General features: G+C 61.0%; 3 protein-coding genes across 12 annotated transcripts in view; 1 reads left to right on the plus strand and 2 right to left on the minus strand.

Annotated features, from left to right (window-relative positions):
- Nucleotides 1-1,486: 1,486 nt before the first annotated feature.
- Nucleotides 1,487-8,906, minus strand: Rnf166 (ring finger protein 166). Of its 4 annotated transcripts, none has more exons than XM_078032822.1 (6): nucleotides 8,694-8,906; nucleotides 4,720-4,876; nucleotides 4,270-4,382; nucleotides 3,661-3,802; nucleotides 3,345-3,508; nucleotides 1,487-2,586 (listed from the first exon to the last, which is right to left on the minus strand). In XM_078032822.1, exons 1-6 carry the CDS (start codon nucleotides 8,846-8,848, stop codon nucleotides 2,373-2,375), a joined length of 945 nt encoding a protein of 314 aa, XP_077888948.1. In that variant the 5' UTR covers nucleotides 8,849-8,906; the 3' UTR covers nucleotides 1,487-2,372. The 4 variants fall into 4 exon arrangements, with proteins under 4 accessions (XP_077888948.1, XP_077888949.1, XP_077888951.1 ...); XM_078032823.1 differs by having other exon boundaries at nucleotides 3,661-3,775; nucleotides 8,694-8,905; XM_078032825.1 differs by having other exon boundaries at nucleotides 2,388-2,586; nucleotides 3,345-3,452; nucleotides 8,694-8,904.
- Nucleotides 8,907-8,953: 47 nt separating this feature from the next.
- On the plus strand, nucleotides 8,954-15,505 carry Ctu2 (cytosolic thiouridylase subunit 2). Of its 5 annotated transcripts, none has more exons than XR_013431107.1 (15): nucleotides 8,954-9,084; nucleotides 9,246-9,320; nucleotides 11,497-11,575; nucleotides 11,743-11,802; nucleotides 12,667-12,727; nucleotides 13,134-13,243; nucleotides 13,385-13,650; nucleotides 13,719-13,854; nucleotides 14,007-14,138; nucleotides 14,441-14,532; nucleotides 14,617-14,720; nucleotides 14,795-14,933; nucleotides 15,012-15,095; nucleotides 15,189-15,247; nucleotides 15,327-15,505. XR_013431107.1 is itself a non-coding variant. In XM_078032819.1 (15 exons), exons 1-15 carry the CDS (start codon nucleotides 9,017-9,019, stop codon nucleotides 15,463-15,465), a joined length of 1,575 nt encoding a protein of 524 aa, XP_077888945.1. In that variant the 5' UTR covers nucleotides 8,954-9,016; the 3' UTR covers nucleotides 15,466-15,505. The 5 variants fall into 5 exon arrangements, 4 of the variants coding, with proteins under 4 accessions (XP_077888945.1, XP_077888946.1, XP_077888944.1 ...); XM_078032819.1 differs by having other exon boundaries at nucleotides 14,807-14,933; nucleotides 15,029-15,095; XM_078032818.1 differs by having other exon boundaries at nucleotides 8,955-9,084; nucleotides 15,029-15,095.
- Nucleotides 15,475-24,327, minus strand: part of Piezo1 (piezo type mechanosensitive ion channel component 1 (Er blood group)) — a 48,234-nt gene continuing 39,381 nt past the window's right edge. For all 3 annotated transcript variants that reach the window (XM_005335423.4, XM_040280197.2, XM_078032817.1), the window contains 24 exons: nucleotides 24,017-24,106; nucleotides 23,841-23,941; nucleotides 23,444-23,515; nucleotides 23,034-23,134; nucleotides 22,382-22,484; nucleotides 22,260-22,313; nucleotides 22,013-22,185; nucleotides 21,806-21,912; nucleotides 21,483-21,680; nucleotides 21,147-21,405; nucleotides 20,892-21,080; nucleotides 20,458-20,773; nucleotides 19,978-20,089; nucleotides 19,751-19,898; nucleotides 19,450-19,664; nucleotides 19,214-19,372; nucleotides 18,962-19,109; nucleotides 17,228-17,416; nucleotides 17,000-17,092; nucleotides 16,734-16,906; nucleotides 16,545-16,667; nucleotides 16,387-16,466; nucleotides 16,094-16,283; nucleotides 15,475-16,014 (listed from right to left, as the gene is read on the minus strand). In XM_005335423.4, the coding sequence (XP_005335480.2) occupies nucleotides 15,765-16,014; nucleotides 16,094-16,283; nucleotides 16,387-16,466; nucleotides 16,545-16,667; nucleotides 16,734-16,906; nucleotides 17,000-17,092; nucleotides 17,228-17,416; nucleotides 18,962-19,109; nucleotides 19,214-19,372; nucleotides 19,450-19,664; nucleotides 19,751-19,898; nucleotides 19,978-20,089; nucleotides 20,458-20,773; nucleotides 20,892-21,080; nucleotides 21,147-21,405; nucleotides 21,483-21,680; nucleotides 21,806-21,912; nucleotides 22,013-22,185; nucleotides 22,260-22,313; nucleotides 22,382-22,484; nucleotides 23,034-23,134; nucleotides 23,444-23,515; nucleotides 23,841-23,941; nucleotides 24,017-24,106 (3,643 nt within the window). In that variant the 3' untranslated portion in view covers nucleotides 15,475-15,764. The remainder of the gene's footprint in view (nucleotides 16,015-16,093; nucleotides 16,284-16,386; nucleotides 16,467-16,544; nucleotides 16,668-16,733; nucleotides 16,907-16,999; nucleotides 17,093-17,227; nucleotides 17,417-18,961; nucleotides 19,110-19,213; nucleotides 19,373-19,449; nucleotides 19,665-19,750; nucleotides 19,899-19,977; nucleotides 20,090-20,457; nucleotides 20,774-20,891; nucleotides 21,081-21,146; nucleotides 21,406-21,482; nucleotides 21,681-21,805; nucleotides 21,913-22,012; nucleotides 22,186-22,259; nucleotides 22,314-22,381; nucleotides 22,485-23,033; nucleotides 23,135-23,443; nucleotides 23,516-23,840; nucleotides 23,942-24,016; nucleotides 24,107-24,327) is intronic.

Raw genomic sequence — 24,327 nt, forward strand, 5'->3', positions numbered from 1 at the left:
ATCCCAGAGCCTTAAAGCTGCCATCTGGAGGTTGGACAGGCAGGGGCAGGTTGGACTCCAGTGTTTGGAAAGGAAGGACAGGTTGGGAGCCAGGAGCGGCATGACCCCCTGGCTCCTCCTCCTCCTCTTGGTGCTGGTTCCCTCTGGTTTAACTGGGGTCTCTGTTGTGCACGTGGCAGGCTTGTGGTTACTGTTCATCCAGGGGGGAGCATGGGCCACCTGGTCCTGGAGGACAGTGGCCCATCTAGCTGGGCCCATGGAAAGGGCTCCCCTCCAGCCCTGTCCCTGTGACATCCTGACCCCACCTGGGACAGTTGTACCTTATTCCCCTCCCCAGGCTCCTGCCTTCCAGGGGCTCAGGTCCCCTCTGGGCCCCATTTGGCCTCATCCCAGGCACCCTGCACACAGCACTCACAGGAAGCCAGCAGAGCTCCTCCCTTCCTTCCCGTGGCGGTGCAGACCTCAATGACTTGGCAGACACTGTGGCCTCTGCAGATGAGACAGAGAAACTTGGTGGCGTCTCCCTGCGGGTGGGCGGTCAGCAGAGAGATGTTGTTGAGGTCAGGCCCTGCTGAGACAGGGCTTACCTCTGGGCTGCCTGGGCACGAGGGGTCATGCCCCATGACGACTCCTCTGTCAGTGGCACGCAGGCCTGGGCCTGCAAGAACAGCAACCTCAGTTCCCACGGAACAGCAGGTGGCTGCCCAAGGGTGGCAGGCTGGGCCAGCAACCAGGGGGTGAGCACAACCAGCCCTGCTCTGAGGGCTTTCGGCCTCACTTGGTTCCAGGGTGCTGTGTCTCTGGCCTCTTCCTGGAAGGCAATGGGGAGCACAGGCTGGCTGAAGTTCTGCTGATGCCCAGAACCCAGAGAGGGCCTCCCAGGCACAGAAACTGCACAGCAGATGGCAGAGGAGGTGGAACTCTGGTGTCTTCCACAAAAGCACCTGGAGGCCACTCTGCTCTTAAAGGTGTGCACGCTGGCCCAGCAACCAGATACCTCGAGTTACAACCTGTGGATCTTGGGCCTGCCTGGTCCACGCCATGCTCTAAAGCCCTGCAGAACACTCTCCCCTGAGAAGGACTGTCCAGAACAGAGATCTGCCTCTGGTCACCACCTGGGAACCGAGGGAGCAGGGAGGCACCTGTGAGCATGGCCACAGGGAGGTGATTCTGGTTGACCTGAGGGCATAGGCACCCTGTGGCCGTGAAGGTGGCCCCTCAGAGGTTCTGAGCAGCTGGCCCAAGGCCTGTGACCCGGGAACCCAGCCCCAGGCCAGCCAGAAATAAAGCCTGGGGGGACATTTCAGAGGGAGACGGCCTGGCCAGGGTCTTCTCAGTGGTTCTGTGCCCCCTACAAGAGGCTAGGAAAGCAGGGAAAGGGCACCTGGGGCGGCACAGCCATAGCAGCAGCTGCTGACTCAGACAGAGGAGGGCGGGTGCTCCAGCGTCCTCACTGGGCACCGAGAACAGAACCAACACAGGCCTCTGCAGATGCTCAGAAACATTTAATTTTTTTTGAAAAGACAGCAATAATTTATGCCATGGACACAACAGGAGAGCCTACAGGTGTTTTCTGGCATGACCCAGCTCCCAGCAGGCCACTGGTGGCCCCCCACACTCTGCCACTGTCGGATGCAGTCTCTGCCTGGGAAGGATGTGGTCTGCTCTGGAAGGTGACTCTGGGCCGAGGCCAGGACCTGGCAGAGGAAGCCCCCACACTGCACGGGCCACCCTGCGTCTGTAGGCATAGCCTCGGCAGGCAGTCAGGGAGGGAGCGGTGTCTTCTCCTGGTTATCGCCAAATAAACCACAAGCCAGAGCCCCCGCTAGCAGCAGCCTGGGTTTGCCACCTCGGTTCCCTTGCAGAGGACACCAGCTGCCTCTGGTTCCAGAGCACCCACTGCTCCTGCACTCCACACACTGATCCCTTACACGTTTTTTTTAAATCTTTTTTTTTAAAAATATAATTTTGTAAATGTTCCATAAAAATACTATTCTTCCTAGTCAAACACAGATATTGCAATATGAAGGTAACTGCTTCGTCTTTGCTCTATAAAACGTGAAAAGATTATCACATGGGATAAGATAGAAAAACGCTGGGGTTTCTAAGTATCACAAAAGCCAGTACCAGGTGCGTATGTGGAAGCGAGCTGGATGCCCGTCGGGCGGCGGGGCTCCTCCTCCCGTTCCTGCAGCACACCTCAGGGCACCCCATGCTTCCCAGCAAGGAGGACATCGTGGCTTGGAAGAGACAGCGACTGCTCTAAGTCCCAGATGGCAGCACCTGCCCCTCAAAGCACCGAATGCCCAGCGCGGCTGGCCAGGACCCAGGCAGCCCTGCTGATGGCAAGGGGTAGCCAGCCAGGTCCAGCCCTAGAGGCTCTCGGATGAGCCCTCCTCGTGCAGGAGATCCCACTTGGCCCGGTGAGGTGTGCTCCTGGGCAGGAGGGCAACAGCCCTGTTCCTTGAGGCGGGAGGGCGTCCTGGACCCCAGGCTAGGGGCAGGTGGCTGGCTACACCTTCAGTTCTCAGAGAGGGACAGAGCCAGGGCAGCCTGGAAGGCAGCTTCTTCATCGATGCTGTAGTCCTGGAAACAGCAAATGGAGATGGGCAAGGTCACAAGAGCCCAGCTGACCCCTGCAGAGCTGGGCTACTCCTGGTCCCAGCTGCCCCACACAGACTCGCTCCATTGCTTCAGATCTCCCTGATCACGGCTCACAGCACAGGACACCTGTCTGCCTTCCCTAGTTCTGCATTAAGCTGGTCCTGAGGGCGGCCTGGCCTCTGCAGACACTGCATGCCCTGACCGTGCTCCAGGGTGGATGCACCCGTGGGAGTGCCGTTCTTGCCTCCGACTGTAAGAACTGGGGTTTTGAGATGACAGGCAAGCCAGAAGGCTCCGAGACCTCCAGCAGTGGGCCGGAGTCGGCAGGAGTCTTGGGTGGCTGGAGGCCGGCAGGGTGGGAGGTGGAGTAAACAGAGAGGAAGGGCTGCCCGAGGGGAGAAGAGGCTGTGAGGGATCCACAGGCCTGGGGGGGCTCCCTTCCAGACCCACTGCAGAGGAAGACAGAGCAGAGCACGGGGGGGGGGGGGGGGAGTCCTCTAGCTTCCCTCCAGAAACACCTGGGAAGCCTGGCCCACCGAAGGCGCTCTGTCCCCCAGGTGCCGCCTCAGGGACACTAGAGCACTTGTGGCTGCTCTGGTGCCTAGTGTCCTCTAGTGGCCCCTGTGCCTGTCCTGTTCCAATGGGCCCCTCAGGTTTTGTTCTGGCCTTCTTGGGACACTTGGGCCCTAAAGCTGGCTGGGTCGAGCAGGAGGAGGGAGGGGTGTGGGCAGGGCACCCACCACGAAGGTGTCATAGGAAAACTTGTGCCGGTGCAGCAGGTGCTGGAGGAAGTTGGCGCTCTTGTAGCTGGGGTCGCCCCAGGGCATGGCGGAGCAGATGGGGCATACCTGGAACAAAGGGGCCAGTGTGTGGCCAGGGCTTCCCACAGGGAACTCGACCTCCACTGCCCAGGGACACATGGGGGCTCATGAGGGTTCACTGTGGCACTCACTGCACCCCAAGACTGACATGCCACCACCCCTGGGATCCTGGAAGGCCCTGGGCAGCTGGGCACCACAGGCAGTCCCTGCCCACGGCCTCCCAGCTGGCGCTCACCACGCGGTGGGGGTCACTGCGGTGGCTCTCAACACAGTGCTTCACCAACTCCTGCTGGTCCAGGTTGCGGGCGCCGCAGTAGGGGCAGGCGAAGGTAGACCTGTTTGGGATGTTGCTGGTGGAGCAGGAGGACAGTGAGCAACTGTGGGGTCAGGGAGCAAAGGGCACTGCCACCCTGTTCTCTCACACAGAGAGTGGCCAGCCTGCCCTCTGCTCTGTAAATTCCAGTCAGGAGTCAACTGCTGCATGGCTGCAGGAGCATCGTGGTTGGCAGGCAGGAGGCAGAGCTGGAGCCCTGAAGACCACCAGCCCAAACCTGCCCACACATCTGCACTCGGGTCTGACTGCTGAGAACCGCACAGGGAACCACCTCCCTCTCCCCCACCCCGGCTCAGTGGGGGTAGGGGGGTGTGGCCAATGAGGAGACCCTGTGCTGCCCACCCTGGGAGGTGCCATCTCTTAGTCCATCCCCCCGCCTGGTGTGGGTCCCCATCTTGGCTCCCACACCTGAGCTGTCCCCATCTATGAGTGGCATGGCTTCCCTAGAGTCACTTGCCCACTGAGCACCCCCAACCTGCTCAGAGATGGAAAGGAGGGGAGGCTTCCCACCTGGGGATGGGCTGGGACGTGGGTACCACAGGGACGAACTTGGGGCAGTTGGCCATCTGCTCCTGGACCTTCAGGCAGGAGGAAATGTGCACTCTCATCTTCGCCAGGGTGACCTAGGAGACAGGCAGGGAGGTGAGGCTGGCTCAGTCTGCAGCCGTGGCCACGCCTTCTGCTCCTAGGAGACCTGGAGGCCCTAGCAGCTGCATTCCAGCCAGGGGAAGGGGCATACCTGCTGAGGGAACCAACTGGAGACACCCCAACAGGTCACCTCTGCTGGAGGGAGCACCCCAGCAGGACACCCCTTCCAGCTGGCCAATTCCAGTCGCCTTGCCCTAGCACCTCAGTCTCCTCTGGCAATTGGACAAGGTGGCAGGCTTTGCAGCCTGAAGCCTCCCCTCCCGCCCTGCCCCAGGAGGTCAAGTGCTCTGCCCCCAGAGGTCAAGCATGTACCTTTTTGTGGCAGCCCCGGCAAGGTGCCTTGTAGGAGGACAGCTGCTTCTCCACATGTGCAGCCTTGTCCACTTTCTTTGGGTCAAAGGGCAGGCGGCAGAGCGGGCATAGGGGGGATGGCACCTGCAGGCACGGCTGGAGGCACTCCCCACAGAACCTGCAGGGGACATGGGCCTGAGGGCTGGTGGCCAGCATGGGCCTCATAGAGGCCACTTCTCATGCACTAGCACACAGGACTCGCTGTTCAAACATTCCTGGAGAGGGCTATGCCCGTGCCCAAGGCCCACCAGAAGGATGGGCACCATCTGGCTAAAAGATGAGCAGGGTCCCCTCCCAGCAATGGGGCTGCTGTGTTCTGAGGCTGGGCAGAGTCACGGCTTCAGCCTCCAGCACACGTGGCCCTACAGGAGGGGGAGGTTCTGTCCCACGGGCTCCTAGTCAGGGTGACAACAGAACCTCAGAGGGCAGGGGACAGCCTAGGAGCACAGAGAGTAAAATCACTAACAATTGTGGGAAGAGCCCTGGACTCACTGGACAGCACAGAGCTGAAGCTGGCCAGTTTGTCAACTGGGGACAGCTTCCTCGGCAGGAGGGGCTCAGTGACAGGAAGGGCTGTACTTGGGCTGGCTCAGGTACTGGACACACACTCAAGGCAGAGGTCCCCTGTGGCCCCTGAGCTCTAGCCAACATCACCTGGAGAGACTGTCCAGAGCCCTGCTTGCTGGCAGCAGGGGCCTGGCCTGGCCTGGCCACACTCCAGCCTGCGTTCACACCACTTCCACCTGCCACTTGCCAGTAGGGGGCGCCAGCTGCACAGGATGACCTCAGTACAGCTTCACCAGCAGCACTGTGGGGACAGCCCGTTCAACAAAACTCCTGAACACAAGGACACAGACTCCAGCCCTGAGGACGGAGCTCAGTTGGAGGAGGCAGAGCTGGCCCAGCCCCAACAGAAAGATGGAGAATTTGCAGACTGCAGGAAGTTCCCTGCACGCTGAGCAGGCTGGCCATGGGGTAAGGACGGGGAAGCCAGGCTGGATGGAAGGGATGTGGGAACGGTACTGAATTTAGAGATGACTCAGTTAAGGTTAAGGCCAGAGTTCCTCACATGATCTCATCCCCTCTCAAGAGAAGGTCCTTCTTGTGGTGCCCAGAGCTTGAGGCACCTTCGTCCCTCTTCCTGCCCTCTGCCATCTGGCTAGTCAGATTATCCCGCACCTGAAAGGGGCCAGACTCATCCTAAGACCTAAGGACTTCCAGGACACACAAGTTCCTATGAGCCTGTCCTGCAGAGTAGAGGGCCTCAGTCACTTCCTCCGAGTGGGTGGGGGTCTTGCCAGCACCACATATCACCCCAGTGCTGTCCCTGGCCCCAGGGTTTGGTGAGCCTGAGGAAGGGGCTGGCAAGGCCAGGCACAAGGTGTTCATGGCGGCAGACAGTGGCAGCATCCAGTGTGGATGTGACACTGGTGGAGGAAACGTGAGAGGAGCAAAGCAGCAACATACATGGGCCTGCTCGGGCCTCACCTGCTCAAGGCAGAGGTGCCCTGTGGCCCCTGAGCTCTAGCCAAGGGCGACACCAAGGCCATGTGCTGTGGACAGGGCTGCTATACGAAGTTCCAGCAGACACGCCTAATGATGGAGGCAGACCTGCAGCGGCCAGGGCTGGGGAGGACAGTGTGCACTGGGCTCCTTTCCAGGGCGGAGTGTTCTACACCGTGGGGAGTTTGTGCGACTGTGTGAACGCATTGGCTTCCATCTCAGTGGAATCCTTACTACCCATAGCAGGCAGGGCCACATGAAAAGGTCAGGCTGAGTCGCAGCCACTTCTTCCAGAAGGCAGCATGCCCTGTACTCCTGTGCAGGATGCAAGAAAGCTCAGGAGGAACCTGATCCACCTGCAGGGTGACTCCTGAGTCACAGCCCTTTAGGAGCAGAAAGCAGACTAGAATACTCACAGATAAGGCACAGCTCTTGACCAGGTGTGCAGTGACTGCCACCCTGGCACACTGTGGGCCAGCAGCCGCAAGCAGCAGCTTCCCCCACAGAAAGTCCCCCTGCGTCTGCTTAGGGTCTTCTGCAGCCCAGTGAGGTGGCTGAGAATGGTGGGAGTGGGGCCAACTTGCCTAGCACTTGGGACTGCCCAGGATGGGCTGCAGGTCAAATGGCACCAACCAATGTCACTCTGCCCTGGGCTCCTGTACACACCAGGGAGCTAGGAAGGGCCAGTTTCAGAGATCCACAAGGCTATCAGGCCTGTCTTCTCAGGCCAGCCTGACAGCTGTCCCACTGCAGGCTGCCTTACAAAGGCTTCCTGGGCAGCCTCATGGTTGTGTGTGTCCTGGCCCACTTGCTTCTGGACTGGATATGGCTCACACCCTAGGCTGTTCCTTAGGCAGCAGGCAATAGCTCCTTTGGGGCCCTAAGGCCATGTCTGCGAGCTGCTCCATTGAGGTTCCTCTTGCTCAAAGCTCAGGCTGGAAGACTCCCCTACCATCACCTCCTCTGCCTCCAGGCAGGGCCCCTCTCACCACAGGGAAGCCAGTCTTCAGAAGGGAAATGGCTCTAGAGCTCATGGCAAGGAAAGAATCAGACCATCAGTGAACTTTTAACAAGGGGACAGGATGTGCCCTTAAACCTTCTGTGTTCATCTGCACACCTCTCTCGGTTGCACCTGACAGACAAAGGAAGTCAGAGGCAGGCAACAGCCAGGAAATGAAGCCAGCAAAGTGGGAGGAAATCTTTTCAAGGCAGAGGCCACACAAAGGGTTCTTAAGGATCAGCAATGAGAAGAGCTGACAAGAAAGATGCTTCTCAGTCCCATGGAGTCTCCATCCTGTCATGCAGCTCTCATTTTAAGAAAAGACCAATTTTGGAAAAGAGAAAGGGAAAATACTGATTTGTACAGATTGAGAAACCAAAAGGCTGTGGCCCACATCACGGTGAAGGTGCTGGTTTCAGGGAGACACTGCACCAAACCTATAAAGGGTTTCCAAAACGCAGACAAGCCTCACAGTCCTCTCAACCACAGTCTGGAAGATGCAGAAGACAACACACCTACTAGCGTGTGCTCACAAGAAACAAGTCTCTGTCAGAGCCTGTCCTGCCAAAATGTCACAGCCAAGCAACTGAGTAGGAGCAGGGCACCACTCTCTGGTATAAGCAAGTGTCTGTGCTGCCTGACACCAGGGGGCAGGAACGTGAGGCAGCTCTGGATCCTGACACCATCCTCATCCTTGGATGACAAGCAGGCACACACGCCCACCCAGCAGTTCCAGTTCCCTCTCTGCAGCAGGAGCCTCCAGACAGCTGCCTTTGTTTGCAAAATGTTCTAGGGCTTCCTACCATGCTGGGTGCACCTTGCCCACCCCCACTCCCTGGAACCAGCACCCAGCTTCCTCAGCAGCATGGCCACTGCTGGGAAGCCCTCCAGCCCTCTCTCCCCATCCCCGGAATCGCTCCAGAGCTGTATCATGCAGCACTTAGGGGAGGTAGGAGCGCACACTCATGTTGACTCCTTCCCAACCGGGCTGGAGCTTCAGAGGTCTGGGACTTGAGCACAGCTCTGGGCCAGGGGGAGCTACATGCTCCAGGTTCAGTTCCTGAAACGCTGGAAACCCCTGCAGGATGCTTGGGGTCCGGTCCCCTCCGTGCCGGCCTGCATTCTGGCGTGACCCCAGTCCTTCAAAACAAAACAGCACCAGGCTCCAAACGAGCCCCCCAACTGAAGGGCACTCCTTTCCTCTGTCGTCAGAGCGAGCGGACAGCGGGTGGACAAACAGTTGACAGCACACGCCACAAGTCATTTATTTGCGTTGCCCGCCCGTCTGCACACCTCGGGGCCCCGCGCGGCGGCGGCGGCGGCGGCGGCCTCTGAGCACCCGGGGCTCGGGCGGCGGTGGCGCGGCCCTGACGCCCGCAGGCCGCCGCCGCGCCCGGCCGTCCCCCTCCCGCGGCTCCCGGCGCGCGCTCACGTGTGGCCGCAGCCGCCGATGGCCACGGGCCGGTGGTACACCTCCAGGCAGATGGGGCAGCTGAACTGCGCCTCCAGGCCGCTGTCGCCGCCCGCGGGCCCGGCCGGCGGCTGCCGCTGCTGCGCCGAGGCCACCAGGCTGCGGAACATCGCCATCCCGGGCCAGGCCGCCGCCGCCGCCCCCCCCGTCCTGGCCGGCCGGGCCCGCGTCACCGCCGCGCCGGCGCCGTGTGACGTCACGGGGAGCGCCCGCCACGGTCCCCGGAGACGTCATCGGGGCGCGCCCGCCTGGCCGCCGGCGCTCGGGAGGCGGCGGGCGCAGCCATGTGCCAGGCGGGCGAGCACTACGCGGAGCCGGCGCCCCGGGAGCCCCCGCCGGCGCCCAGGCCGGGGTGAGAGCCGCGGGCGGCTCGGACGAGCCCTCGCGTCCCCTGCGGGCGGAGCGGGAGGCCCCCGGGCCGGCCTCGGGGGCAGCCGGGAGGGAGCGCGGGGCGGGAGCGGGCGACCGTGCGACCGTGCGACCGTGCGACCGTGCTCTCTCTGGTTCTCCAAGCCGGGCGCAGAAGTGCGTGAAGTGCCGGGAAGGCCTGCCGGTGGTGGTGATCCGAGCGGGCGACGCCTTCTGCCGGTGAGCCGCGCGGGCCGCGTCGCCGCCGTGTCCCTGGGGCCTGTCGTGGAAGTGGGGCGCCACTGCCAGGGGCCTGGGCGGTCCCGGAGGGCACCTGTGGGGAGCGTGGAGAGCGGGCGGCGGCCACCAGGGGCGGGTGCTCCGGGTGGGACGGCGGCGGGGCGGGGGTCAGAGTTGGAGGGAGAGCTCCGGCCTCCCCGGGCCGCTGGGCCGAAGCCTGGCTTCTCCCGAGGGCCCGGGGCTCGGGTACCTCCCGTGGTGTCTGTGACTCTGGCCAGTGACAGCTTGGTGTTCCCGTTTTCCCTAGGTTGTAGCTCCCCAGGGTTAGGGTTAGATCTCTCCTGTGTTAGCCCTCTCATTCTTCGGGCGGTGTGCCTTATTTTATTGGGGGAGTTACCTCATGTCTTTAAGTTGGTCCCCAGAAATCTTGGGCTTTGTTTTTTAAAAAATGTGACAATTAATATGAATGATTATACTAGATATACTACTTAAAAAATATAAATATATATGCAACATAGTAGATGTAATTTTCTTTTATAATTTATTTATATTGCTATTTTTTTCTTATGGGGCTTTTTTTTTTTAAAGCCAGGATTGAATTCAGGGACTTCTAACTACTGAGACAAACCCCCAGCCTTATTTATTTATTTATTTTGAGACAGGGTCTTGCTAAATTGCTTAGGGCCTCCTCAAATTGCTGGGCCTGGCTTTGAACCCGAAATCCTCCTGCCTCAGCTTCCTGAAACACTAGGATTACAGGTGTGTGCCACCACGCCTGGCCTCTGGGAGGATGCTTTTAAAAATGTTCCTGGGAGAGGAAGAGAGCAAGGAGATTATTTTCCAAACACTTCCTCATTCCTAACCATCCTATATGTGTGGTCTTGAGAAGGGGTGGGAGGCCAGCTCTCCTGGTGCAAGTTTTGAGAATCTAGGTTTTGAGTGAGGCGCTCTGGTGACTCAGACCAGGCATGTGTAGAAACTCTGGCCTTTCCTGGCCCCTGGGAGAGTGGTTTTGTGAGTGCAAAGCCCTTGTTCACAGGAATCCACCATGCTGGAACCCAGCTGGCAAAGCAGGGAATGAATGGCAGGGTTCTCCTCACCCACAGCCTCACCCTTGCCTCCTCATGATCAGACTGTTCTCACTGAGCTGCACCTGGGAAGTCACTTTCTGTGTCCAGGCACTGGACTGGACCCTGGGCTCATCATTTTACCTTGAAACACTGAGCTGCTGTGGGGTAGAAATGTTGGCTCCTGTACCAAGTGCTCATTCGGTGTTGGGAGGCATTGCCATGGACACGGGGTGTTTCTGACAGGAAGGAAGCAGACCTGGGGCACAGGCAGCCTCTCACAGAAGCCTTGCTCCCCTTGTATCCAGCATTGCTCTACCCTGGCTGCATGCCAGGGATGCCAAGAGTTTTGTTTCTTTGTGGTGCGGAGGGTCAGACCCAGAGCCTTGTGCATGCTAGGCAAACTGAGCTACAACCCCAGAAAAACTTTTAAAATGGAAACTGCTGGGCTTGGGCCTGGGAATCTGACTCAAGTCAGGGAGGGGTCCAGGAGCCAGCTGGAATGCTTTTGAGGGCATAGCCTCTTGTGCCCTGCTGGAAGTTCTGCTCTGGGTTCTGGAGACCCCAGGCTTCTATTTGCTTGTGCTTCAGGGCCATTCATGCTTCAGTGGGTTTGGCATGCTGGAGTCTCTGGTGGGTGGGCCTGGAGACCCCGAATGTTAGGCACTCTCTGCAATTTATTCAGTGCTCCCCTCTCCCCTCTCCCAACTCGAGGGGTTGCGCTGCTGCCTGAAGGGCTCAAAACCAGGTTGTCAGCATGTTTCTTCTGAGTCGCTTCTGGCGGGCCTGTTGTTGAAGTGGAGACCTTCCCTGGGGCTGGAAGGTCTCTGAGGGAGCTTATTGGGAGAGTTGAGAGCAGGATTCAGGCCCTGCCCCATCTCTTCTGCCAAAAGCCTTCCTGAGCACTCATGGGGTGTTAGATGCAGCCCCGTGCCCTGTGTCGCTCACACCTGCTGGGGTCTGGATGGGACTCCAAGAACCTTAGTGCCCCCTGGGGAAGCCCTCTGCCAGGTGCTGGTAGAGCTTCTCTGTGCAGATGCTGCCCCTAAAAGGCTGAGTAACCCAGTGGGGCCCCAGGTTGCTGCCTGTGCTGAGCGTCTGTCTTGCAGGGACTGCTTCAAGGCCCTCTACGTGCACAAGTTCAGAGCCATGCTGGGGAAGAATCGGCTCATCTTTCCTGGTGAAAAGGTAGATCTGGGGCCCTGCTCTCAACACTTGGTGCCTCTTCTGCAGGCAGCCTCTCCCCACTGTAGCCCATCTGGGCTTTGAGGGTGGACTTGGTATCTGGGGCTACCCACAGGTGTGGGGGCACATGGTGTTGAAAGCACGTGTTGGCTAATATTTCTTCTCCCCAGGTGCTTTTGGCATGGTCTGGGGGTCCTTCGTCCAGCTCCATGGTCTGGCAGGTACTTGAGGTGGGTCTGTACTACCCTCTAGGCCAGGCTACTGGGCCCAGCTGGGGTGGGGAGCCTTCCTTCTCAGCCAGCACTGAAGGGCAGTTGGTTGGCACTAGGAAGCATCACAGCCCCCAGCTGGGATGTGCATTCAGCAGGTACACAAACCAGAGGACGTGTGTAGGCAGAGAGGCAGCACATGCAGGAGGGACAGAGGGAGTGGGTGGGACTTGAGTTGCCAACCTGGACTACAGGAGTACCTGAGGGCTCCCCTGGGCTCGGGGCCTCGGCAGAGGGGAGGGCATGCACACTTCCTCCACGCTTCCTGGGGGGCAAAGCTTCATGGGGCTGGTGAGGAGGCAGTAGCCACTGGGATGGGGTGGGGGGTGTCAGCCTGGCTAAGGGCACTGGCCCAGATAGGCCCCTGCCTGCAGGGTGATGAGATAAGCCCCCCCTGAGGCTGTTTTGTAGATCTGGCACTGCTCCTTCCATGCCCACTATGCCCCGACCTCCAGTGCCTTGTTGCCTCTGTTCTTACTGCAAGAGTGTTTTCTGAGTGGTCCAAGGTGCCCAGGCAGGTGGCACAGTGGCCCCTGTGGACCTAGCTGCTGGTCTCAGAGGTTCCTGGGACATCAAGGGGACTGGTGAAAGCAGGTTCTGAGGCTTCTACAGACAGATGTATTTTTCACTGGGGAAGAAAGACCTGTGGCCCTCTCCTCAGCAAGGGCAGAGCCTCACCCACAGGTCTGACTGCCTTTGTTTACTAAAAGGGGGCTCTTTCCTCCTTTTGGGTTGGCTTTAAAGCCAGAGAAATATTCTTTGCTGGAAAATACCCCATGGGTTCTGGCCAGGGTCTGAGTTCCCAATCCTGACTTCTTTCTCCAGGGCCTGAGTCAGGATTCTGCCAAAAGACTACGTTTTGTGCCAGGGGTTGTCTATGTTGACGGTACGTGGGGTCAGGCCCCAACTGGGACCTTTTCCTGAAGGAGACTATGTATTGGACGGCGCCCTTGTCCTGGGGTCTCAGACTGTGTTGGAAAGTTGGTGGGGTGTGGGGACAGGAGCACCTGCCTAGTCCCATCATGGGTCCAGTGGCTAAAAAGGGCGAGTTTGGTACTGTTGCCAAGGGGTGGGTGTGGAGGTCTGGGACATCTCTAGCCACTATATGGGAATCCACTGCCTGCTCTGAGGATGGCCCCAGAGGAAAGCGGTGGGCACCTGCCATCCCCCCAGAAGCTACTGCCCTTCAGAGTGCAGCCTGGCAGGAAGTTCTTCATGGAGTTAGCCCCTTAGCCTGCTCTGCTCAGGCTTTTCCTCTGCAACCCCTAACCCCTCTTGCCTGGGATCTGCAGAGGGAGCAGCCTGTGGTCAGAGCCCAGAGGACAGAGCAAAGACTCTGGCTGAGGTGAAGTCAGTCCTACAGAACATCGGCTTTCCGTGGCACACAGTTGCTTTGGAAGAGGTGAAAGGCCCGGGAGGCGACTGTTGGGGTGCCACAGGGCCACGTGCCTGCTTGCTGGGGCAGCCCTGGAACTTAGCTCCCCACTGGTGTTGGAGGGCATGTGCGTGCTTTGCCTCACCACACTCTCCTGTGTTCTGGAAGGTGTTTGGCCTGCCACCAGCAGTGCTGCAGGGCTCTGCCCAGGAGCCAGTGGGGACGGAGGAGGCCTATAAGTCTGCTGTGGACAGCTTCCTCCAGCAGCAGCATGTGCTGGGTGGGGAACAGACACACCAGCCCCACACCCAGGACTCCCCGGGGCCCTGCAGCCTGGGCAGGTCCCCGACAGCCACCCAGACTGCGGCCCTCTGCAGACTGTTTGACTCTGTGAGGACGCTCACAGCCAAGGAGGAGCTACTTCAGACCCTGCGGTGAGCCACCCCCAGGGGCCCTGCCCTTTGAGACCTCCATTGTCTACAACCCTCTGCTTCTGCCATAGGACCCACCTCATCCTGCATGTGGCCCGAGTCCATGGCTACTCCAAGGTGATGACCGGTGATAGCTGCACTCGCTTGGCTATTAAGCTCATGACCAATCTGGCCCTGGGGAGAGGGGCCTTCCTGGCTTGGGACACGGTATGTAGGACCTGGACACGGGGTGCCCCCTCCCCACACTTATCCCTTGGCTTCCTGCGCAGGATCATTTGTTGGTCCTGGGGACTCCCCCATGGAAGAGGGTCCTGGGATCTACCTGCAGGCGGGGTCAGCCTGACTGCACCCACCCTTAGGGCTTCTCGGACGAGCGGCATGGGGATGTGGTGGTGGTGCGCCCCATGCGGGACCACACGCTGAAGGAGGTTGCCTTCTACAACCGCCTGTTTGCTGTCCCCTCTATCTTCACACCAGCCATTGACACCAAGGTGGGCCCACCAGGTTAGCTGCAGGGGTGGGAGTGGCCTCCTCTGGGCTGACACTGGGGCCTCAGTACTTGCCACCTGCCTCTGGTAGTGCCAATAATAGGCTCCTCTGGGCACACCTGCTCCTTTCCTGTCTCTGAGGGGAATGATGGGGTGGCCCTTTGGAAGTGGGTTCTGTGCTGCTTTCCCCAGAAAGGGTAGACCCAAGGGCTGGCTGTGTGGAGCCACTCCAGGGGACCTTGGTCTCAGCCTGAGGGCTGCCCCTCTGCGCTAGGGCCCTCCCTAGCCCTATCCAATTTCCCTAGGCCCCTGAAAAGGCCAGCATCCACCGGCTGATGGAGGCCTTCATCCTGAGGCTGCAGACCCAGTTCCCCTCCACCATCAGCACTGTGTACAGGTAGGTGTGAAGGGGCACTCTGCTTGGGAGGGCACAGAGCCCCTGGCCAGGGCCCCCATGGGACCACTCGCTGCCCTCTTGCAGGACAAGTGAGAAGCTGGTAAAGGCCCCCCGGGAGGGCCGTGCTGCCGGCCCCGCAGGGCCCCGCTGTCTCCTGTGCTTGTGTGCGCTGGATGTCGACACTGATGGTCTGCACCTGGGGTGCTGGGTTGGGGAGGGAGTGGGTGTGGGTTCAGGAGCTCCAGGTTCCCTCTGCTTACAGACAGCGCCACAGCTTTTGGAGCTCAGACCTCGCGTCTCTCCCAGACACTGCCGTCCACCCCGCCAGCTGAGGCTGGGACAACCACAGGGCCTGGCTGCGTTGCAGGGGAGGGCCAGGCCTGCTGCAGGGCAGCCTGCAAGTGAGTCCTTGCTCCATCTGTGGCCAGCTGGGGTCTGGGGGTCCATGGCCTAGGGCAGCACCAGGACCAGGCACACAGCTCAGCTATGTCCACAGGAAGGGTGTCCAGGCCCAGGTCATGGAACAGCTGTGCTATGGCTGCCGGGTGAACATGAAGGACCTGGTGAGTAGGGCCGCCCTGCACCACTAGAGCCCTTGCTCCCAGGTGTCAGGTGGGCTGGGGCACAGCTCCTCACCTACACGGCTTCTATCGCAGCCTTCTCTGGACTCTCTGCCCCCCTACATCCTGGCCGAGGCCCAGCTCCGCAGCCAGAGGTACTGCTGACCCCTCTGCTGGAAGACTCCCGGTGGGTGGGAGCCCTTTAGGGTGGGTTCCCACTGCACACTTCCCCAGGGACTGGGTCATGCCGGAGGTCCAGGAGTACCTGATCGAGGACAGTGACTCTGAGGCAGAAGATGCGCTCGCCCAGCCCCCAGGAGCAAGGCTGACCACACAGGAGCAGGGAGGCGAGAATACAGGGACTGGCCTGTGACTGTCCATGTGTATAAATAAAAATGTTTTTAATTAGAAAACTCTACAGTACGCATGGGGAAGGGAGGGCCAGGCCCCCAGGCTCGGTGTGGCCAGTCCTGGGCCCACAGGGGCAACAGGTGGGGACCTAGCATCCTTCTGACAGCAGCATCAGGGCTCAGGTGGGCCAGGGAGGACGTGTCACAGCTCATGGCCCTGACTGGGGACAGCTGTGCCCCTGGCCCAAGGAGCACCACTGGCCCTGGTGGCCCTGCTGCCCGTGGGGCGGTGCCTTCATTCCCGGTGCCAGGAGCCAGGCTCCTACTCCTTCTCGCGCGTCCACTTGATCATGGTCTCTGGGGAGCGGTACAGGAAGATGAGCTTGGCGTACAGCTCCTCCTCCAGCTCCAGTTCACGGGTCTCGCGCACCAGGAAGATGTCCTGGCACAGCTTGAGGATGCGGTCCACAGAGGGCAGCTCCTCGAACATGATGGAGTGGGAGGCCTCGCTGAAGAAGCCCCTCACGAACTTGCCGATGACAAGCACGATGGACACGTACAGCCCCACGATCCTGCAGGACGACCAGTGAGGCTGGGCTGCTGCCAGAGCCCCCCACCAGCATCGTGGGTGTCCCCAGGCCCCTCACTCACCCGTAGCCGGCCAGGAAGCCGAGGCTCGGGGGGCTGACCTTGTCGCTGAAGATCACCATGGGCAGCAGGTTGCAGTCCGTGTGGCAGTCCTGCAGCTCCACCACCCACCACTCCAGGAAGCCGGCGGCCCCCGTCCCCACCTGCTCCCTCCGCAGCTGGATGCGCACACCTAGGTAGTCGGCTTCCTCGTCTGGGTCAGAGCCAGCGGGGGATGGTTGGAACCAGGAGGGCCCCCCCCCCAGAGCCCAGGTGGTCCCGGCCCCTGGTCCCAGCCCCTAGTTGCCCACACTCACTGGGCTGCAGCTGCTTCACGGGGTTGGCTTCAGGCCCGTTGGGGGCACGGATGTACTTGGGGAAGAGGTGGGGGATGACCCTATGGGGAGAGCACATGGGCTGGGTCAGGCCCAGGGCTCCCCCAACCCCTGCCCACCCCACCAGGACCCCCACTCACACGGACTGGTCGGAAGTGCCCTCCAGCAGGCGGGCCAGCTGCCGCCGTGCCGAGCTATCAGGGGCCAGCTCCAGGGTGTGCTTCTCATTGGTGTACTCCGCCTTGCCGCCCTTGGCCAGGTCCCTGGAGGTGGACAAGCATGAGCCCCTGCAGGGAGCACCCACCAAGTCCCCGGGACACAGCACCCACCTCTGGAAGTTCCAAGTAAAGCGCAGGGTGATGTCGGCAGTGCCGTTGTACAGTTCTCGCTTCATTTGAGCCCGACTTGGGGGGCTGATGCGCCACAGGGCCCCAGAGCTGCCCTCGATGTAAGCTGTGACGATGTCCTCGGGACTATACTGGCTAATGAACTGCATGGCCAGCTGTGGCATGGCATGCTTCAGTGGGGGTGGCCACCCCCACACCCACCAGGCCATCCCCTCTCACCACATGGACACAGCCGGGGGGCCACTCACCGGGTGGGTGTCAAACTGCCGGGACAGTTCCTCATAAGCTTCAGGTGTAAAGGGCACGATGGACGGCTGCTGGGCACTCATGGTGAACAGGGGCTGGCGGGGGACAGGGCAGCTGGTGGGCAACAGGGTGGGTGATGGGGAACCTGGGGGTCACGGACAGGCTGGGGTGGCGCTCGGTGAGACATCGGGGAGCGGAGGGGCCTTGCCCTGCTTTCCAAGGCAGCTCACCTCATAGCCACCCAGCTTGAGAGTGACAGTGACATCGATGGGCTGGTTGACAACGCCGACCACAGAGCGCACCAGTGACATGAAGAGCAGCGGGAACCAGATGATGGCGATGAGGAAGACGATGATGAGGCCGCCCATGCCGTACTTGACGATCTTCTTCTTCCTCTGCCCCTTGGGCTGGGGGTATTTCTGCGGCAAGACACAGGTCACCCAGCCCCTCAGGGCCAAGGTCTCTAGCCTCCAGCTGGGGTCAGCACAAAGCTACGGTGGCCAGCCTGGGGCAGAGTGGGCACAGACACGCAGCTAGACCTAGACAGGCCAGGTGTCCAGTGGGGGCATCCCCCAGGAATGCTGGCTTGGCCCAGCCTGCAGGCAGCCCCCCTGCAGCCAGGCCCCAGGGCATGAGCCTCAAGGCATCATCTTATGACCTCTCAGGCTAACAAGGCATGAGCCGTGAAGGGAAGAAAGTAAACTTGTGCTTCCAAAGACACCAGCCTGGGAGCACGTCCCCAAACGAGCTGTCTGGAGAGGACCAGAATACACACAGAGCGGCGGCAGCTCACTTCCCTGAGCACATCCTCAGCCTGTTTTACTTTGAGATAGTTCTCGCTACAGTCTCAAACTTGGGATCCTCCTGCCTCAGCCTCTCCAGTTGCTGAGATTATAGGTGGGCACCCCCGCTCCTGGCTGCCACTTATTTCATGTCAGGAAATGAGCCCTTGTACTGCTAGTAAGAGTGAGTAGCTGCTTAGAAAGCAGCTCCTTAAATCCTAGCCAGAGCCTGCCCACAGGTCCAGGGCGCCTCCATAGATGGACGCCCACACACTCATGAGAGACTGTGATGTCGACAGCAACACTACTCAAGGAAAGTCCATCACTGGGGAGGCACAGGCAAGCGAACAGGGTTTTTGCATACCATGGAGTATTATGCAAGCATAAATAGGAGTGCTGACTTTCCCCTAGGTGGGAGAACTTTAGAAACATGGTGCTGTGGGCCTGTTTGTGGAAGGCCTATGACAGGCACAACCGATGGGAAGCAAACTGGAGACTGCCAGGGCTGAGGCGGAGGAATGGTGTGACTGCTACTGGGGACAGGACTTCTTTAAGATCCACTGCACTGGTAGCTGTCAGTGTGCTGAGCACCACCGATGTGTGCACTCTATAAATGGCTAAGTTGTACGGAGGAACACACCAGCGACCATGTGGCCTTTCCTCCCCCACTAAGCCTCTGGGCTGCTGCCCTGCTGAGCGCCCACCTCTAGAAGGCCAAGGCTGCTGCCCCCTGCCTGGAGGAGTTCTGTTTATCTTTTGGTGCTGGGGATTGAGCCCAGGGGCACTGGACCCCTGAGCCACATCTCCAGGCCTATTTTTATTTAGAGATGGTCTCACTGAGTTGCTTAGTGCATTGCTTTTGCTGAGGCTGGCTTTGAACTCAAGATCTTCCTGTCTTAGCCTCTCAAGCCGCTGGGATTACAGGTGTGTGCCACTGCACCTGGACACTTGATTTATTGAGACAAGGTCCCTGAGTTGCCCAAGCTGGCTTTGAACTTTACATCCTCCCGCCTCGGCCTCCAGAGTTGCTGGGATTATAGGCACTTGCCACCATGCCTGGGCTCCAGAGGGTTTCGGAGAATCCTTCCTTTGACCTGTGGTTGGCTTCTGGCCTCCTGTCCACACAGGCAGAGCCTCTGGGGAAGCAGTACCCTGCTGTCCCTCTCCCAGGCCTGGTCCTACCTTCTCTGTCTCTCGACTACACTTGATGATGAAGATGTTGGCGTAAATGTCCTCCACACACATCCAATTTGACAGGGACAGGGTGGTGTCTGTCCACACCCAGTCCATGACTGCCCGTAGCTCCACCAGGAATGGCACCAGCCGGAACCTGCCAGGTCAGGATCCCATCAGGAGGGTCTCCCATGCTAGCTCTGACAGGCTACCTAGCCCAGCTGCCCCTTGCTCTTGGTGACCCCTGGGAAGACCACTCACCCCTGAAAAAGGAAGAGATTCAGGTGGTTGTACTTCTTGGTGAGGAAGTTGCCCAGGATGCGGGTGGGGTAGCCGCAGCGGATCTGGTAGGCGGACAGGGCAAAGTAGATGCACTTCACGAAGTACCACAGCTGGGCCACGGCATTCTGGCTGAACATCCTGGGACAGGGTAGCAGGGACCGTCAGAGACGGAGGCCCTGCCCTGCGTCGTGCCCACCCCGGGATGAAGACCCCACCTCTCGGTGACGGCTGGCAGGATGAAGAACATCCAGAGGTGTATGGCGAGCACCAGCACCACCTGGAAAGCCAGCTTGCCCAGCACGGTCTTGCGCAGGTAGAGGGCACGGTCTACCACCATGGTGCTGAAGTGGATCAGCAGCATGACCAGGAAGGCCTCAGGCACCTGGTCATCTGACAGGGAGGATGTGATGTCTGTGGCGGCCGAGTGCTTCTGTAGAAGGGGCAGAGGAGGGGAGCTAGAGCTGGGCCGCTGGCAGCAGCTGGACTGCACCTACCCGGGCAGCCAGCCCTGCTCACCCCAAAGGCCCAGAAGCCAAAGATGATGATGATGAAGTCCACAATGTCCGCCAGGAACATGAGGACATAGACGTCTGTGGCTGCCCGGTACTTGGTGTGCAGGATGTCATGGAAGAAGCGCTGCAGGGGCTGGTATATGCTCTGTGCCCTGTGGGAGGGGGCTCAGCTGGGTGCCTGGCCATAGGGACCCCCTCCCTGCCATGTGGAAAGAAGGGCCGGCCACTCACAGGGACAGGCAGAAGCTCTGCAGCCAGCGCGCGGCTGCCTTCATCCGTTCTTGAGAACGGCTCGGCCCCTTCTTTCCCGCAGCCTCTTCCTCCTCTTCCCCATCCACAGCTTCTGTGGGCGAGAAGTGTGGAGGCTGAGCCCCCGGGGGACTGGGCCTGGCTTCTGGCCACTTCACAGAGAAGCAGACAGTACAGGGGGCGCCTCTTCATGGCCCTGTCAAGGGGCAGCTGAGGCCAGCCAGGGCACATGCTCTGCTGCTGGCCCTGTAGACAGCAGTGTACCTCTCTGTCCCCCTGGAAGAGCCAGAACCCACAGCCAAGTGCTGTCCTGTCCCGGAATCCAGCTGGTCCCCTGCTGGGCCTGGCACCTCCAAGGGATGGGATGGGCCGTCCGGCCTCCTCTATCTCCCCTGAAACAGCCGGGAGCCAGCACTGCCTGTGAGATCCAGTGGGACTGAGCTGTGGTCAGAGCTCTCTCACCCATGGCTGCCGCTCCTGCGGGTCCAGGCCTCTCCTTCCTCCTCCTGAAACGCAGGCTGATTCGTCTTGTGTCCTGAGGCCTGAAGTCCACCTGGGGCTCTGGAGCCCCATCCTCAGGAACAGCCCTCGCTTCTACCTGGATGTAGTCCTTGGTCGTGGCTCCTGCCACCCCCAGCTCTGCCTGGTGCCCGGCGCCTGCCTCTGCCTGGGGTCCCAGTAGGACCTCTGGCCCCGCCTCAGCCCCCTGATCCTTCCCACTGCTCCTGCTCTGCTCCTTGGAGAACTGGTCCTCTTCATGGTCCCAGAGGCCGTAGCACTGTGTGGAGGGCAAGGAGGACAGTGAGGACACCAGCTGTACCATGCTTGGACCAGGCCCACCCTGGGCTGCCCGCTGTCTGGCCCGCAAGCCCCGGGGTGCTGGGGCGTGTGCTCACCAGCAGCTGGGAGCGGTGGAAGAAGAGCACCATGAGCTGCAGCAGGTCGCACTTGGTGTAGCTGTCCGTCTTCTCCAGGCCCAGGATGCGCGGGGGGAAGTAGGGCTTGTTCTCGTAGCGCCTCAGCACCGTGTGGCTGTTCCAGGGGAAGAAGCCAAACTGGAACAGGTACTTGGTGACCACCGTGACCTGCAGAAGAGGGGGTCAGCACGGAGCCGGGCTGCCCCCTCCCTGGCCCCACTGGCTGCAGCCCACCTCCGTGAAGATGATGGCTGTCATCCAGAAGCGCTTGCTGGGCCTGGGGATGGACAGCATGGCCCACAGGAAGATGAGCACGGGCAGCACCAGGGAGGCAGCCGAGGCGGTGACCATGTGGTTGAGGATGATGATGAAGTAGCAGAGCAGCTCGGAATGTGCGGCCACGCACTGGCACACGGCCTGCAGCAGCCGCAGCGTTCGGCCCTGCTCCGCCGCAAAGCTCTCGGCCTCCTCCAGCTCGGGGATGTGCAGGCACCTGCAGAGGAACCACCTGGCTGCAGCCATGCAGGCAGGTGGCTCCGACCCTCCTTGCCCAGCCCCACCCCACCCCACCTGTCCAGGAGCAGCTCGCTGGCTGTGCGCGTCCGCACGCGGGCGTTGGCCAAAAGCTCCTGGGAGCCCTGCAGGGAAGCCTGGTCCCGGGAGTCGGTGGCAATCTCCTCACTGCCACTGCGGGTGCTGTAGCCGGTGCTCAGGGGGCTGCTGATGTCGTCTGTTAGGCTGCTCAGGGGCTCCTCAGCACCCAGCCCACTGTGGGGAGCCAGGTCACAGGGTTGGGATAGCTGGGACGCTCCACTCCATAGCGCCCCTAAGGGATCAGCCCCGGCTTTGGGGCTGCCCTGGCTCAGCTCCAGCCCCCTCAGTCTTCCACCCACCTTGACACCGTGCTGGGTCCGTCACGGGCCTCTGGGGGGCCTGGCAGTGTGGTCTCAGCTGCACTCACATACAGCTGGTCCAATACGCTCCGGTGCACCTCTCCACCCTGCAGGCATGGAGGGTCTCAGGGCTCTGCTCCTGACGGGCAGGGCAGCACCCAGCAGGAGTGGGGAGGGGTCTGCAGTGGGTGTGACCGCACAGCTTACCCGCAGGAGCTCCTGTGTTAGCAGGTAGCGCTCTGCACGCAGCACGTCGCTCATGGTGCGGTGGTGCCTGGTGAAAGCACACAGCCAGCGTGTCAGCCCGTCCACCGTAGCCTGGCCAAGCACCCAAAAGAACTGCATGGTGCCCAGCACGCGCTGCATGACGTGGCCTCGGCCTGTAGGGAGGGAGGAGATGCTGAAACAGGGGTTGGCCAGGAGAGTCCTGATCCCTGCCCTGGGGCCCACTCACCTGCCACCTCATCCTCGAGGGCTTCCACGGGCTCCCCCAGGCTCGGGTCACCTCCTGATACAGGGGACTGGTCAGTGTCTCTCAGCTCTGCTGGTCCCCACCACAGCCCTGCCGCAACTCACCAGCAGGCAGCTGCCCTTCCTGGTGCGCCTGCTCCCGCTGCGCCTGCTCCCGCCGCTGCCTCAGCACTGTCTGGGCGTTGGTCACCCAGGCCTGGTACGCCATCTGCCAGCCCAGGAGTGGGTCAGGACCCTGGCCCCAAGTTCCCCTCCCAGGGAAGAGGAGGAGGAACCTGGGCTTGTCAGGGCCTGGCCCCAGCCCTGGCCACTGCACCGGCCGGGGACCTGGCTGCCCTCACTTCCTCTGGAAATGGGACCCCAGGGCTGCAGTGGGAGGGCACAGTGAAGGCAGCCCACCCACAGGTCCTTGCTACTCAGCACCAGGGCCCCACACTGAGAATCAGAACCAGGGACGAGAGGGCCCTTCTGGCCCCAGGACACAAATGTGCCCAGCAACTACGGCAGGCTCCACAGACCAGGCCCTGGCAGCAACAGTCCAGCATGGCCAGAGCCAGGACCTAGGAAGTAAGGCGCGGAGGGGCAGGCGGCTGCTGGTGATCATCCCAGCCTAGGGCCTGTTTCCCGCCGCTAGGGAGGTCTGAAGGGGGTATGCAGAGCTGGCTGCCTAGACCCTGCAAGCCTCTGTCCCACCTCAGGCTGCCTGGCCCCAGGCCAGGACCTCCACGGACAGAGGGGAAGGGGGCCACCATCTCACCTGGAAGGCGCTCTGTGCTGATGGCCTGGGGTCCTCCGGCAGGGCTTCCTCTTCCTCCTCACTGTCAGACTCAAACAGGAAGTAGTCCCCAGAGTGGATGACTGCAGGCAGAGAGGGCTTGAGACCCAGCCCCCAGGCAGGGCTTCCCCTCCCAGCAAGACCCTTGAGAGGCCCTCCAGTTCCTCAACCGGGCATCAGCCAAAAGCAGACCCAGCTACACTGCCCAGAAGTTCCCCTTGTCCCACCACCTGCACAGGCGCTGCCCAAACTGCCACCCTAGTGGGGGGCCAGCAGGCTAGGGGATGGCAGAGCATGCATGGACGCAGGCCAGAGAGCAGGACGAGACCAGACCGGACAGGAAGGCACCAGGGAGAAGCAGGGTATCTGGAGTAGATGGTCAGGCAGGGTACCTGTGGCATGGTCCAGCCAGGGCCGCCACCACTGTCTCGGTGGAGAGGAGGCGCCCCCTGGACTGCTGGGCCCTGTGGAGGGGTGGGGCGAAGAGTGAGGTGACAGGGAGGGGCCGGGGAGGCTGTGGGAGCCACCACAGACACGGAGCCCCTGCAGTGCTGGAGCCGCAGGATGTCCTGTGGCTCGGCCTGGAAGGCTGGGAAAGAGGGCCCACGAGTGCAGACAGACAGTCACAGGGTGGCCACACAGCTTGCTGGGACAAGTGACCACACCACATGGCATAGGACAATGATAGGCAGGGAACTCTGGGGACATCACATGACACAGAGGCAGGCAGGCTCCGGTGGGCATGGACATGGGGAGCCCTCCCAGGTCCTGGGCTCCATCCACGCTCACCTGGCTCCTGGACAGGGTCCTCAGGGCCCACGGCCTGCGGGCGGCCACGGCCTGCCTGGCCTTGCCTGTACTTTTCCTGCTTGGCACGGATCCGCCTCATCCTGTGGGAGGGAGTGGGCTCTGAGTGCCAGGCTGGCCAGAAAAACCCCAGGGTCCTCGCCCCAGAGGGCACCTACTGTCTCTTCAGCTGGGCCAAGGACTTCTCCTCTGCCTTGCGGTGGGCCTCGATGCTCTTGAGGCTGGCTGCATTGTAGAGGGCGAAGCCCCTGTGGGGAGAGCCGTGAGGGCAGGACTCAGCTCCGCCTGTCCCCACCCCTGGCACTGGGGTCCCTGGGAGAGGCAGATGAGGCTGGCTCTAATCAGACTCTGTGCCCAGGAGGTAAGACACTGTCACAGTCAGGGCTGACACCAGGTCCATGCAGCACTCAGCCTCTGAGCTCCAGTCTGGGGATGGCCAGGGCACAGGCGATCCATAGGGGGCCAGTGT

This window comes from Ictidomys tridecemlineatus, chromosome 15 (genome assembly GCF_052094955.1).
Source record: "Ictidomys tridecemlineatus isolate mIctTri1 chromosome 15, mIctTri1.hap1, whole genome shotgun sequence".
NCBI classification, from domain to species: Eukaryota; Metazoa; Chordata; class Mammalia; order Rodentia; family Sciuridae; genus Ictidomys; species Ictidomys tridecemlineatus.

Coding starts and splice junctions, on each gene's coding strand:
- Rnf166 (XM_078032822.1), bottom strand. CDS start 8,848: ATGGCGATGTTCCGCAGCCTGGTGGCCTCGGCGCAGCAGCGGCAGCCG. Junction 4,877..8,693: donor ATCGGCGGCTGCGGCCACAC/GTGAGCGCGCGC, acceptor TGTCCCCTGCAG/GTTCTGTGGGGAGTGCCTCC. Junction 3,803..4,269: donor ACGTCCCAGCCCATCCCCAG/GTGGGAAGCCTC, acceptor CTGACCCCACAG/TTGCTCACTGTCCTCCTGCT.
- Ctu2 (XM_078032818.1), top strand. CDS start 9,017: ATGTGCCAGGCGGGCGAGCACTACGCGGAGCCGGCGCCCCGGGAGCCC. Junction 9,321..11,496: donor GCGGGCGACGCCTTCTGCCG/GTGAGCCGCGCG, acceptor TCTGTCTTGCAG/GGACTGCTTCAAGGCCCTCT. Junction 14,934..15,028: donor TGCTGCAGGGCAGCCTGCAA/GTGAGTCCTTGC, acceptor CTATGTCCACAG/GAAGGGTGTCCAGGCCCAGG.